This window comes from Homalodisca vitripennis, chromosome 4 (assembly GCF_021130785.1).
Source record: "Homalodisca vitripennis isolate AUS2020 chromosome 4, UT_GWSS_2.1, whole genome shotgun sequence".
Classification (NCBI taxonomy): Eukaryota; Metazoa; Arthropoda; class Insecta; order Hemiptera; family Cicadellidae; genus Homalodisca; species Homalodisca vitripennis.
Genome location: NC_060210.1, coordinates 64,099,912 through 64,114,912, shown reverse-complemented (window position 1 = coordinate 64,114,912; position 15,001 = coordinate 64,099,912). Strand labels below are relative to the sequence as shown.

The window sequence follows — 15,001 nt, the reverse complement described above, 5'->3', positions numbered from 1 at the left end:
AAGTCTCTTTAAACAAGAATATCACTAGTAGACACAAGTTGCAAAGGCATTCATAGCAGCATTGTTGCTGCAATCAACACCATATTCATTTGTGAGGTTACCTGAATGCCCCACTCTACACCCATCAAAATACGCCGGATTACTGGAATGCCAAACTGACGCAGTGCCTGATTATAGAGGGTCTACTGAATATAAGTCAGAAATTAAAATGTTGTTACCTGTTAAATCAATAGCTGTTGAGTTTATATTTAAAAGAGAAATGATATAACCTATTCAGTTTCATTATTTAGAATCAAAATACTAACAGTGGTACAAAACAAAAGGTTCCTGTTGAAGGAAGTGAATTCCTTCAAAAAATTGAACATGAATATCAAAGTTTGACAACAATGGTAAAAGATGTCACGATAAAGGAATTTTCGAAAGGAATAAAGGATTCTCGAGTAATTTTGACGTACAACTTCCTCAGATTTAGAAGATTAACAAAAATTTAATGTGCATGATTAAGTTTATGCCTTACGAGTTTATGCCATAAGTTTTTGACATATGATGAAGAGAATAAAACACTAAAAACGTAGTGTACTAATTTCATAACATTTGGAGCATAACAAACCTTGATGTTCTCTTCCATCCCTGTTGGCTGGAGGAAGTGGAGAGTATGAACTGGAACAATCATCATCACACTGTCTCTCTGTCTGTAACATACAACCATACGGTGGTCAAGTGAACTACTCAGTACAAAAATAACTTAACGGTCTCTTCCATCGCTGTTGTCTGCCAGACAATCTTCTTCACAGAATCTGTCTGACTGTAACATACAACCATACGGTGGTCAAGTGAACTACTCAGTACAAAAATAACTTAACGGTCTTTTCCATCGCTGTTGTCTGCCAGACAATCTTCTTCACAGAATCTGTCTGACTGTAACATACAACCATACGGTGGTCAAGTGAATTACTCAGTACAAAAATAACTTAACGGTCTCTTCCATCGCTGTTGTCTGCCAGACAATCTTCTTCACAGAATCTGTCTGACTGTAACATACAACCATACGGTGGTCAAGTGAACTACTCAGTACAAAAATAACTTAACGGTCTCTTCCATCGCTGTTGTCTGCCAGACAATCTTCTTCACAGAATCTGTCTGACTGTAACATACAACCATACGGTGGTCAAGTGAACTACTCAGTACAAAAATAACTTAACGGTCTCTTCCATCGCTGTTGTCTGCCAGACAATCTTCTTCACAGAGTCTCTCTGACTGTAACATACAACCATACGGTGGTCAAGTGAACTATTCAGTACAAAAATAACTTAACGGTCTCTTCCATCGCTGTTGTCTGCCAGACAATCTTCTTCACAGAGTCTGTCTGACTGTAACATACAACCATACGGTGGTCAAGTGAACTATTCAGTACAAAAATAACTTAACGGTCTCTTCCATCGCTGTTGTCTGCCAGACAATCTTCTTCACAGAGTCTGTCTGACTGTAACATACAACCATACGGTGGTCAAGTGAACTATTCAGTACAAAAATAACTTAACGGTCTCTTCCATCGCTGTTGTCTGCCAGACAATCTTCTTCACAGAGTCTGTCTGACTGTAACATACAACCATACGGTGGTCAAGTGAAACTATTCAGTACAAAAATAACAACGGTCTCTTCCATCGCTGTTGTCTGCCAGACAATCTTCTTCACAGAGTCTGTCTGACTGTAACATACAACCATACGGTGGTCAAGTGAACTATTCAGTACAAAAATAACTTAACGGTCTCTTCCATCGCTGTTGTCTGCCAGACAATCTTCTTCACAGAGTCTGTCTGACTGTAACATACAACCATACGGTGGTCAAGTGAACTATTCAGTACAAAAATAACAACGGTCTCTTCCATCGCTGTTGTCTGCCAGACAATCTTCTTCACAGAGTCTGTCTGACTGTAACATACAACCATACGGTGGTCAAGTGAACTATTCAGTACAAAAATAACTTAACGGTCTCTTCCATCGCTGTTGTCTGCCAGACAATCTTCTTCACAGAGTCTGTCTGACTGTAACATACAACCATACGGTGGTCAAGTGAACTATTCAGTACAAAAATAACTTAACGGTCTCTTCCATCGCTGTTGTCTGCCAGACAATCTTCTTCACAGAGTCTGTCTGACTGTAACATACAACCATACGGTGGTCAAGTGAACTATTCAGTACAAAAATAACTTAACGGTCTCTTCCATCGCTGTTGTCTGCCAGACAATCTTCTTCACAGAGTCTGTCTGACTGTAACATACAACCATACGGTGGTCAAGTGAACTATTCAGTACAAAATAAACTTAACGGTCTCTTCCATCGCTGTTGTCTGCCAGACAATCTTCTTCACAGAGTCTCTCTGTCTGTAACATACAACCATACGGTGGTCAAGTAAACTATTCAGTACAAAAATAACAACGGTCTCTTCCATCGCTGTTGTCTGCCAGACAATCTTCTTCACAGAGTCTGTCTGACTGTAACATACAACCATACGGTGGTCAAGTGAACTATTCAGTACAAAAATAACAACGGTCTCTTCCATCGCTGTTGTCTGCCAGACAATCTTCTTCACAGAGTCTGTCTGACTGTAACATACAACCATACGGTGGTCAAGTGAACTATTCAGTACAAAAATAACTTAACGGTCTCTTCCATCGCTGTTGTCTGCCAGACAATCTTCTTCACAGAGTCTGTCTGACTGTAACATACAACCATACGGTGGTCAAGTGAACTATTCAGTACAAAAATAACAACGGTCTCTTCCATCGCTGTTGTCTGCCAGACAATCTTCTTCACAGAGTCTGTCTGACTGTAACATACAACCATACGGTGGTCAAGTGAACTATTCAGTACAAAAATAACTTAACGGTCTCTTCCATCGCTGTTGTCTGCCAGACAATCTTCTTCACAGAGTCTGTCTGACTGTAACATACAACCATACGGTGGTCAAGTGAACTATTCAGTACAAAAATAACAACGGTCTCTTCCATCGCTGTTGTCTGCCAGACAATCTTCTTCACAGAGTCTGTCTGACTGTAACATACAACCATACGGTGGTCAAGTGAACTATTCAGTACAAAAATAACAACGGTCTCTTCCATCGCTGTTGTCTGCCAGACAATCTTCTTCACAGAGTCTGTCTGACTGTAACATACAACCATACGGTGGTCAAGTGAACTATTCAGTACAAAAATAACTTAACGGTCTCTTCCATCGCTGTTGTCTGCCAGACAATCTTCTTCACAGAGTCTGTCTGACTGTAACATACAACCATACGGTGGTCAAGTGAACTATTCAGTACAAAAATAACAACGGTCTCTTCCATCGCTGTTGTCTGCCAGACAATCTTCTTCACAGAGTCTGTCTGACTGTAACATACAACCATACGGTGGTCAAGTGAACTATTCAGTACAAAAATAACTTAACGGTCTCTTCCATCGCTGTTGTCTGCCAGACAATCTTCTTCACAGAGTCTGTCTGACTGTAACATACAACCATACGGTGGTCAAGTGAACTATTCAGTACAAAAATAACAACGGTCTCTTCCATCGCTGTTGTCTGCCAGACAATCTTCTTCACAGAGTCTGTCTGACTGTAACATACAACCATACGGTGGTCAAGTGAACTATTCAGTACAAAAATAACTTAACGGTCTCTTCCATCGCTGTTGTCTGCCAGACAATCTTCTTCACAGAGTCTGTCTGACTGTAACATACAACCATACGGTGGTCAAGTGAACTATTCAGTACAAAAATAACTTAACGGTCTCTTCCATCGCTGTTGTCTGCCAGACAATCTTCTTCACAGAGTCTCTCTGACTGTAACATACAACCATACGGTGGTCAAGTAAACTATTCAGTACAAAAATAACAACGGTCTCTTCCATCGCTGTTGTCTGCCAGACAATCTTCTTCACAGAGTCTGTCTGACTGTAACATACAACCATACGGTGGTCAAGTGAACTATTCAGTACAAAAATAACAACGGTCTCTTCCATCGCTGTTGTCTGCCAGACAATCTTCTTCACAGAGTCTGTCTGACTGTAACATACAACCATACGGTGGTCAAGTGAACTATTCAGTACAAAAATAACAACGGTCTCTTCCATCGCTGTTGTCTGCCAGACAATCTTCTTCACAGAGTCTGTCTGACTGTAACATACAACCATACGGTGGTCAAGTGAACTATTCAGTACAAAAATAACTTAACGGTCTCTTCCATCGCTGTTGTCTGCCAGACAATCTTCTTCACAGAGTCTGTCTGACTGTAACATACAACCATACGGTGGTCAAGTGAACTATTCAGTACAAAAATAACTTAACGGTCTCTTCCATCGCTGTTGTCTGCCAGACAATCTTCTTCACAGAGTCTGTCTGACTGTAACATACAACCATACGGTGGTCAAGTGAACTATTCAGTACAAAAATAACTTAACGGTCTCTTCCATCGCTGTTGTCTGCCAGACAATCTTCTTCACAGAGTCTGTCTGACTGTAACATACAACCATACGGTGGTCAAGTGAACTATTCAGTACAAAAATAACAACGGTCTCTTCCATCGCTGTTGTCTGCCAGACAATCTTCTTCACAGAGTCTGTCTGACTGTAACATACAACCATACGGTGGTCAAGTGAACTATTCAGTACAAAAATAACAACGGTCTCTTCCATCGCTGTTGTCTGCCAGACAATCTTCTTCACAGAGTCTGTCTGACTGTAACATACAACCATACGGTGGTCAAGTGAACTATTCAGTACAAAAATAACTTAACGGTCTCTTCCATCGCTGTTGTCTGCCAGACAATCTTCTTCACAGAGTCTGTCTGACTGTAACATACAACCATACGGTGGTCAAGTGAACTATTCAGTACAAAAATAAACTTAACGGTCTCTTCCATCGCTGTTGTCTGCCAGACAATCTTCTTCACAGAGTCTGTCTGACTGTAACATACAACCATACGGTGGTCAAGTGAACTATTCAGTACAAAAATAACAACGGTCTCTTCCATCGCTGTTGTCTGCCAGACAATCTTCTTCACAGAGTCTGTCTGACTGTAACATACAACCATACGGTGGTCAAGTGAACTATTCAGTACAAAAATAACAACGGTCTCTTCCATCGCTGTTGTCTGCCAGACAATCTTCTTCACAGAGTCTGTCTGACTGTAACATACAACCATACGGTGGTCAAGTGAACTATTCAGTACAAAAATAACAACGGTCTCTTCCATCGCTGTTGTCTGCCAGACAATCTTCTTCACAGAGTCTGTCTGACTGTAACATACAACCATACGGTGGTCAAGTGAACTATTCAGTACAAAAATAACAACGGTCTCTTCCATCGCTGTTGTCTGCCAGACAATCTTCTTCACAGAGTCTGTCTGACTGTAACATACAACCATACGGTGGTCAAGTGAACTATTCAGTACAAAAATAACAACGGTCTCTTCCATCGCTGTTGTCTGCCAGACAATCTTCTTCACAGAGTCTGTCTGACTGTAACATACAACCATACGGTGGTCAAGTGAACTATTCAGTACAAAAATAACAACGGTCTCTTCCATCGCTGTTGTCTGCCAGACAATCTTCTTCACAGAGTCTGTCTGACTGTAACATACAACCATACGGTGGTCAAGTGAACTATTCAGTACAAAAATAACTTAACGGTCTCTTCCATCGCTGTTGTCTGCCAGACAATCTTCTTCACAGAGTCTGTCTGACTGTAACATACAACCATACGGTGGTCAAGTGAACTATTCAGTACAAAAATAACAACGGTCTCTTCCATCGCTGTTGTCTGCCAGACAATCTTCTTCACAGAGTCTGTCTGACTGTAACATACAACCATACGGTGGTCAAGTGAACTATTCAGTACAAAAATAACTTAACGGTTTCTTCCATCGCTGTTGTCTGCCAGACAATCTTCTTCACAGAGTCTGTCTGACTGTAACATACAACCATACGGTGGTCAAGTGAACTATTCAGTACAAAAATAACAACGGTCTCTTCCATCGCTGTTGTCTGCCAGACAATCTTCTTCACAGAGTCTGTCTGACTGTAACATACAACCATACGGTGGTCAAGTGAACTATTCAGTACAAAAATAACAACGGTCTCTTCCATCGCTGTTGTCTGCCAGACAATCTTTTTCACAGAGTCTGTCTGACTGTAACATACAACCATACGGTGGTCAAGTAAACTATTCAGTACAAAAATAACTTAACGGTCTCTTCCATCGCTGTTGTCTGCCAGACAATCTTCTTCACAGAGTCTGTCTGACTGTAATATACAACAAAACGATCAAATGACACTATTCAGTATATAAAAAAACTTATGGTCTCTTCTATCTCTGATGGCTGGCCAACAGTCGCCTTCACAGTGCTTGTCTGCCCATAACATACAACAATATGGTCAAGTAAAACTATTCAGAACAAAAAAAAACCTTATTGGTTTTTTTCAATTTCCATTGGCTAGCCAACAGTCATCTTCACAGTGTCTGTGTGACTTTTATATACAACAATAAGATCTAGTGGAGTTATTCAGAACATAATAATCCTTGATGGTCTCTTCCGTTCCCGTTGGCTGGAGGAAGTGCAGAGTAATTAGTATGCAGATATGGAGAATGGACAGTCCTCTGATGTTGAAACAATGAAAATGTTTCGTTTTGAGCATCTTTGTAGTTGACTTTCTTTGGATCTCTTCAGATGAACATGACTCTGGATTCCAGGAGTCAAGTTTGATACAGTGTCAGATACCAGACGCAATAAAAGGAATGTAAACTGGAAAAACTCAAAATTCAAAACAAATCTTGATTGTTTGTTCCAGACCTGATGACTGGTGGAAGTGGAGATTCCACTGGCTTTAGAGGAGAGGCACTACTTGTGAATTTGAAGACTAGTGCAACACAGTACAATTATCAATAATCAAACTATTTCTAATTTAAAACTCTTCCAAATCTTGATTTGGATTTAATTTAACAAGTAACTCTAAATATGTGATTTAACCAGTTTATAAAACAAGTTAATAAAGAATGGGGTCTAAGAGCTTTAACTCCATTGAACCTCAAATCCTTGCTATTTTGAAAAACACAATTTTTTGGACACCTTTAATATTTTTTATTAACCCATTGGCCTACTAGTATTTCCAGCCTCTCAACTCCACAGTAAATCCAATTAATTTGGCCCAAAATGGAGAATTTTACTTAAAATTCCATTACTCTAGTTGTACTGTTTAGATTTTAATAAAACTTGGGATATTTAATAAAAGTATCCTAAACTATATTTTCCACAAAAAAAAAATTAAAAAGTTAATGTTAATTTTGTTAATTTATGTTAATTTTGTTAATTTATGTTAGTTACAAAATAAACACTTTTTATTTTTTACTGACAATTATTTATTATTACAATTTTTTAAGTATACAAATACCGTCGACTTAAAAATAGTAAGTTAATGTTAATTTTGGTTAATTTTAAGTTAATTTAAAAATAAAAATCTTTTTTTGGAAATTTCGTAGACAAATTTATTTTGTTTTATTGTTTTAAATATTTTATAGCTGATTCCAAGAAAATATCATATAATTTTTAATTTCAGTATTTGTAAATTTTTAATTTTGGGTTAATTTTGTGTTAATTTCTACATAAATTGCATTTTTGTGCAAAATTACTTATTACAATATATTATTGTTACATTGCCATAGTTACTAGAATAAATGAAGAAACATACCTTTTACTTTCATGAATAATTGTCCAAATTATCTTCAGCTCCAAACCTTTTACTATACACTATATACATTATACACACACACAAAATTGTATGACTTTTGGGCCTAGAACTTTTGAAGTGTATGGTACACTTCAAAGCACTCAATGTGGAGGCCTACTACACACTGTTTGCACTGGATCCTGCTTTCCTTTCTCAGTCCATGCTCTTTGCACACTGCACACCTTTTTGTAGGGAATTCCTTCTGCGGTGTTGGAGGAATGGACTGTGGAAAATGCCGGCCCTTTAGTCTCATAGGATTGCTTGTAGATGGTCTCCCAGGTGATGGCCTAGCTCTCTGTTCCAATGATGCAAGCATCTGTTCTGCGACACCAATTTTAAAATCTACAAAGTGTGGCTTTTTCCCTCCTTTTATTTGGTAATATGCTACATACGCATTGAAGAGGCACATGTCAAACATATAAAAAAACAGTTTCTTATAGCCCTTACTGTACCGTCTAATGACCGGGTCATAGGCCAGTACTTGATCTTGACGGTCCACAGCCAACATACCATTGTTATAGTCCATGATCATCTTAGGCTTCATTATTTCCCACCGTTCTGGACGTTTCCTAGTTGGGATGGTAAACCTGCCAGTTGGTTGGTAGTCGATGTCAGTATGACATGTGCTGATGCAGTAGACCATTTTCTTGTCCATCCATTTCACTACTAGTAACCCACCAAGGCTTCTGCGTTGTGCCTCACCAACTTCTAGCTTTCCTGTTTTGAGCTCATTAGGCATGTTTTTTCTACTAGGTCGAACAGTGCCTACTGCATAGGTATTGTGTTCTAAAAGCCTAAGAAATAAATTCGGTGACGAATACCAATTGTCGATGTGGCAGCAGTAACCTTTTTCCAAATATGGTTGTAAGAGTTCCATTACAACTTCCTCACTTACCATCATTCCTTCAGGAACAACCTTTTTACCAGTGTATATTTGGAAACCAGAACAGTACCCACTTTTTGACTCGCAAATTTTAAAAAACTTTATACCAAATCTTTTGGTTCGATTGAATTGGACATAAGATAGCCTCCCACGAAATTTCATCAAACTTTCATCAACTGATACGTCTCTATCGGGGGTGTAGTTTTCTTTGAAAATTTGGTTGAAAAAAGTTATTATAGGTCTAATTTTTTTCAACTGATCGTCTTCAATAGTTTCAGTCTCATCATTATTATTTGCTAAGTGAAGGAACCTCATTAGAAGCTGAAACCTTTTGAATGACATAACTTCTGTAAAGATACATGTTTCAATTACTTTCCTTTTCGTCCAATAACTTTGGAGTGTTGGTTTTTGCACTACAGCCATAAGTATGATCAGAGCAAAAAATGCTTTCATCTCGTTTACTGTGCATTCAACCCATTTATTATCAACCTTTTTTTTCTTTGTTTCATCAGCAAAGCATTGGGTAGCATACACATTTGTTTGCTGAACAATATGCTCCAAAATCTCAATAGTAAAAAATTTTTCAAAACAATCTAGTTCAGTTTTTATTTGGTCAAGATTTCGAATATTTACTCCTACCTGATTGCCTAAAAACACAATATTTTTAGGTTTGTTTCGCTCGTCATTCCATATTGGAAAATTCCATAATCCAGTTACACCAGAAGCCACACTGCTAATAACGTCTTCAACATTCCGTAAATGTAAATCATTCATAGGATCATTGGCATTGTTTAGGCCTACGTCCATTTCTTCAAAATCAATATCTGAGAGGGCATTGTCAGACTCACCGTCGCTAAATTCTTCATCACCATCAATCCTACACTCTTCTTCCACATGATTAGAACCGATTTCACCATCAGATTAATTTAAAATAAATCCGTCATCGTCAATATAACGATCAATTTCACTACTACGTAAAGCTCCATGTCGCGCCATTGTACACACGCTTAGTTTGTTTACTCGAGTCAGCTGTTTACTTGTTCCGATCGTCTATTTATGTTCCCCTTCCCCAACTGCAGTGTTGCCAAACTGTAAAGTTAAATTATTCAATTCCCATTATTGCATAGAACACAGAAACGAAGTTAGGACTGAATGGTGCTGACATCTTGTAAGAAATAGGCGAACTACTTGGTGGCGAGATGGTTTCGTCAAAGTATTTTACCGTGCATAGCGCTAGCGGCGAGATGGTCTCGTCGAAGTAGGCTAATGGGTTAATTATCTGAACCCTTTTATTATTATAATTGAGCTTTTACTTAATTTGCTTACTGTTGATTACTTTTGCTTTCATATAATATTTGTAAAATGCCTGCTATTTGCCAAATGCTTGAATATCAGCTACCACCCCTTTAAAATTTCATTACTCTACTACAACTTTTAAATTTATATTTACACTTTTTACTTTTTAGCCTCTGCTTGTAATTCAATTTTTAAGATATTTGAATATGTTGTAATTTCCATAAATAAATATTCCATTTTCTTCATTTTGTAAACATTATCACAAAAGAGTGTTGTAATTAATTTATTTATCTCTTTAATTTTTAGTCTACAACTGGTTGCAAAACTATGGAAAAATATTTAAAAAAACATTCATAATAAATTTATGAGAAATGGCACCAACATAGAACAGAAAATCAACTACCAACATTTCTTGGTTATTTTGCTTGATTACAGCATTACTTATAATATCAAAACTGTTGTGAAACGTTATCATTTCGAAACTTCAACAATATAATGAAACAACATAAATTTGTATGCAAAGTTCCAACTGCACATTTGTGATTTCAGACCTTACTGCTGATATCTTCATCCTTGTTAATCCTGTATAACCAGAAGAGTTGTGGTGTATAAGTGATTTCAAACCTAACCCATTGTTATCTATATATATAAAAATGAATGTTTGTATGTTTGTCCTTTATGGAATCGTGAACTATTGGACCGATCATGATGAAAATTTGTACGTATATGTATTTTTCCACGGAGAAGGTTTATAAGCTATGCCCATCCCTTTCCCGATTCAGGATTCCGCCCCACTGGTTACAGAAATACCCATAAGAAATGCATTGCAGCAAACATATGTTAACGTCTTTTCAAATTTTTAATCAGCTGTTCTTTGTAAACATATATTACACTTATAGTTTTAAAGCATAGAGTAAGCTTAAGAGAAACGACAAATTTTGTTTAAACTGTTTTTTGCAATCACTGTTAAACATAGACTTTACTATCCAGATAATACAATTCAAATTTGACGTAAAAATTCACCTTTAACTGCAATATTTATTTAATATAAACCATGCTCATGCTTGATCAGAAGAGTAATGCAGATATCATAATTACTATCTTACGTTGGCTACAAATATAAAGAATGTTATAAAATCAACCTTAGTTGTTTTTTTTGACAGAAGTATGGTTCTCAAAACTCCGTGTGTACATATTCTCTCGATCGAGACAACAAAGCAAGCTCAATCGTGGCATCGGAGATATAACTAATTTAATCTAAAATTTATTATAGTAAAAAAAAAAATTTACTAAGTAATATAAGGACTTCGGTTCTTAAGATTTGCGTGCGAAGCCGTGGGTAACAGCTAGATAGAGGCAGGAATATGGTACATACCTTCATAATACGCCCAAGAGGCTCACGATGGAACGACTATCAATTATCTCAGCAATGTTTAGAATGTGATAGAAAAAGAATAAGTGAATATAGTGTACTGTTTTCAACGGGAAATTGCGTGCGAAGCCGCGGGCAACTTTTGCAAAAAATTATTGAAATGCGCAGCAAAGCGCGCCGGGCCCGCTAGTATGTTATAAAAATAACATTGGCATCTGAAATGTTGGCATAATCTTATTTTATTCTGTCTACTTCAGTATGACAAGTGTTTACCGAGCAACAAAACAACAGAACCTTCAGTTTCTGTAAGTTTATTTAGCAATAAAATTGTGTTCAAATGGTTCTGAAACAATGTATTTGTAGCAAAACAAATCACAGACCAACACTAGCAGTCAATTAACTGCAATCAACAGAGGTCTCTAGTGTGTGTCTTTGTTATGCAATCTGCCAGTGAAGAGCACAAGCAACTGATTGAATGGCTCTTATTTGTTATATAAATATATTTCTGCAAAGGTTGAACTATTGACTATCAACAATAATAACGTTATAATACAGCCAATTAATATAGAAATAATGTCACATCGAGACTCACATTGGTGATAGCTGGTCTGATGACCTTCATGAACCTCCCGCGGCGTCGAGCCTCCTCCCTCTCCTCCTGAGACACAGGCCGGGAATCCAGGAACTGCAACCTTGGCAGGTGATGGAGAACATAGTACCTAACAGAAAAGATCAGTATTAGAAAGAATAACGCTATCTTGGATAATTTTTTGAATAGCCCTATACCTTGTATATAAACACAAAATTTGATTTTTCTAACTTTTTATTGACACTTATTGCATTCAGCTTAATTCCAGCATTTATGAGATGGTTCTTTCCTAAATCTGTTATGCATCTCAACTCTTCAATGTATTTTTCATTTATATTATATAAATTTATAGCGAACATAATATGAGGTACATCATAAAAAAATATTGCTTATAAGTTTTTCAAATATCTGGTGTTGATATTTGATCAAAAGGTGGATGAGTGAGAAAGTATAGTGTCCCCAAGATATATCAAATGCGACATAAATCATGTGATCCACTAAGGAACTATTCAATTTTGTTAGTACATCATTAACAGTTTTTACGAAAAATGGTCTAAATAAATTTTTATTCACATTGGTATGGCCCAAACATATGAAGTTTCCCATTTTATTTTACAATTACTAAATGTGACATAACTGATGTTATTGTGATGTAACTGTTTGTCCAACAGTTTTATGATCTCTTGCTTCTGCATTTATCAATCTCATCTATGACTTGATCCCAGATATATAAAAGGAATTTAACTGCATCAATTCTAAATTTGAGATTTTTTATTAACTGAATATTTTAGTGCATAGTCTTTTTTGCTTTTAATTCACTTACATTCATAATATTTTCCCATCTCTTTTTTAGGCTATATCTACATGTTTACTTGTCAGCACCTAATATTAGTAAAATGTTTTCTGTTAGCGACCAAGAACTTTAATGTAGCAAGAATCTTACTAAGCAATCCAATTCTTTCTTCTCTAAAACTACAATATGTTAGTGTATAGCATAAGGCATTTTGTATTTGTTAAACTTAGTTCCGTTTTCAATTTTCTGGCAATATTCCTTGTTATTATGTTAAAAGCTACTTTTGAAGTGTAATTTCTTTGAAAGTCAATTTACCTGGTTTCACATGTACATACCAATGATAATTACAGCTCCTTTAAACATTTCCCCAATACTGAAACTATTCTACATTTTTTCAATGTTCTGCTCTTTCTTGCATTGACAGTACATTTTAAATGTTAAGGCAGGATAGAAAACTGATTGTTCTCCAAATCAACATTTAGAAAAATGATTTAGTTTTGAGAATTTTCGACAAATATGTTGGAAAACATGATACTCAGACTATGTGGATTTCCACAATTGCTACATTAAATAACGCCATTGTTTATGAAGAGGCTTTTCTAGAAACGTTTCTGCTGATTTTGTTTATTGATACAATTTGTATGGTTTTTATATTTCATACACCGTTTATAGTTCGTGATATTCAGTTAAGTGAACGATTTTTCTTTGTCATGTACAAATATGATGGAGACATTGCATTGGCAATGGTTTTGCATCTACACCTGAACACCATTCTCTAAATATTAACACCATAGATTCACCAGATATGATGTCCTCATCTAAAGGCAAATTTCCACGCTGAGTCAGAAAATAGAAGAGACAGAATAAAACCAGATATTGTTATGGATCATTTATAATAAATAAAAAGCAAGACATGAATACAACATGTTCATTTATTAATAATAAGACCACAGCATGGGAGGGAAAGATCTTATACAATTATCGAGAGTCATTAACTTAGGGAACAAGGAGTAATGACATAATTAATATTACAGTTAGTTATATGAGCAATATCATACATATCCCTGGCTAATCAATTAAAATTCATTATTAATTTGACAAAAACTCTTAAATACAATCCAAATGAAACCAAACAAAATTATTTTCTAATTAGAGATTATGACACTGGTTTAACCCTTTGAGGTCTCAATAAAAATTGCTTCGACTGTCCTCAGGTCGTATTTAATTTCTGTTAGTTTACAGTTCTTTGACAATACACAAATGCAAGTTTTAAATCCCTTTTTCTGCAACTTTTGTATTTTTTTCTTTTTATATATCAATGTAAATAACCTAAAAAGAATGTTTACATTATTTTATAGTATTTTTTTATAACTTTAAGTAACATTTAAAAAATATAAAAAAGAAGTATAAAAATATAAAAACATAATTTTTATTTTTTTATACATATGTAATAAACCAAAATTACATGAATACAGGTGAAAAGGCACTAGGATCTCATCAGATACATGTTATTCATTATATAATATTATATATAATACATTATATATATTATAATTTTGCCTTAGTCCAGACCTAGGCCTACTTTGGGCAACATGTCTAGCTCTTTCTCTTAGTCTACTAGTTTGTAGCCTAGGCCTAACTCTATTATTTGCATCTCCTTGCCCTACTTCTATCACATTATCCACGAATTGATCAAATTCTTCCCCATCATTACCTAGTTTCCAATCTAAACACATCACTTTCGTCGTCTAGGTTACCGGCGACTAGGTTACCGTCATTTACCACAATGTTTTCAGAAGAATTTTCACTATGATTCAACTAACAATCACTATCACGGTCTTCTTCAATAATCTGTTTTTCATTTTGGATACTAATTTCACTGAAAATACTATCACAATCATCTAATATTTCGTCATCGTCAGTAAAACTTGTACTTGGACCAGCCATATTTGTAAACACGGCGCAAGTGCAGACGTCAGTTGTATTGGTCTTCTATTTTCACTTCCAATGCCTCCTATATCGTGAATAAAGATCGACGTAGCATTCACGTAACCAAAATAGAAGTCCAAAGTACCAAATAACTCAAATACCAAACAGCAATAGGTTAGAAATGGACAAACATGCAGTGGCATTATCCGGTCGACCTATTGTCGACATACGAGCGTTCAGCGAAACTGCCGCGGTCGACCTATAGTCGACGACCGACCGCAAAGGGTTAAACAAATAAAATAATAAAACACACAATTAAACTCAGTTAAAACCAATTAAGTTACATAATCTTTTAAGTA

The 15,001-nt window shown here is 36.2% G+C and overlaps 1 protein-coding gene across 2 annotated transcripts in view; it reads right to left on the bottom strand.

Moving 5' to 3' along the window:
* LOC124359406 (leucine-rich melanocyte differentiation-associated protein-like) overlaps nucleotides 1–15,001 on the bottom strand; it is a 35,489-nt gene that overhangs the window by 4,592 nt on the left and 15,896 nt on the right. For both annotated transcript variants that reach the window (XM_046812123.1, XM_046812122.1), the window contains exons 4-5: nucleotides 11,924–12,050; nucleotides 611–692 (exon numbers count right to left, since the gene is read on the bottom strand). In XM_046812123.1, the coding sequence (XP_046668079.1) occupies nucleotides 611–692; nucleotides 11,924–12,050 (209 nt within the window). The remainder of the gene's footprint in view (nucleotides 1–610; nucleotides 693–11,923; nucleotides 12,051–15,001) is intronic.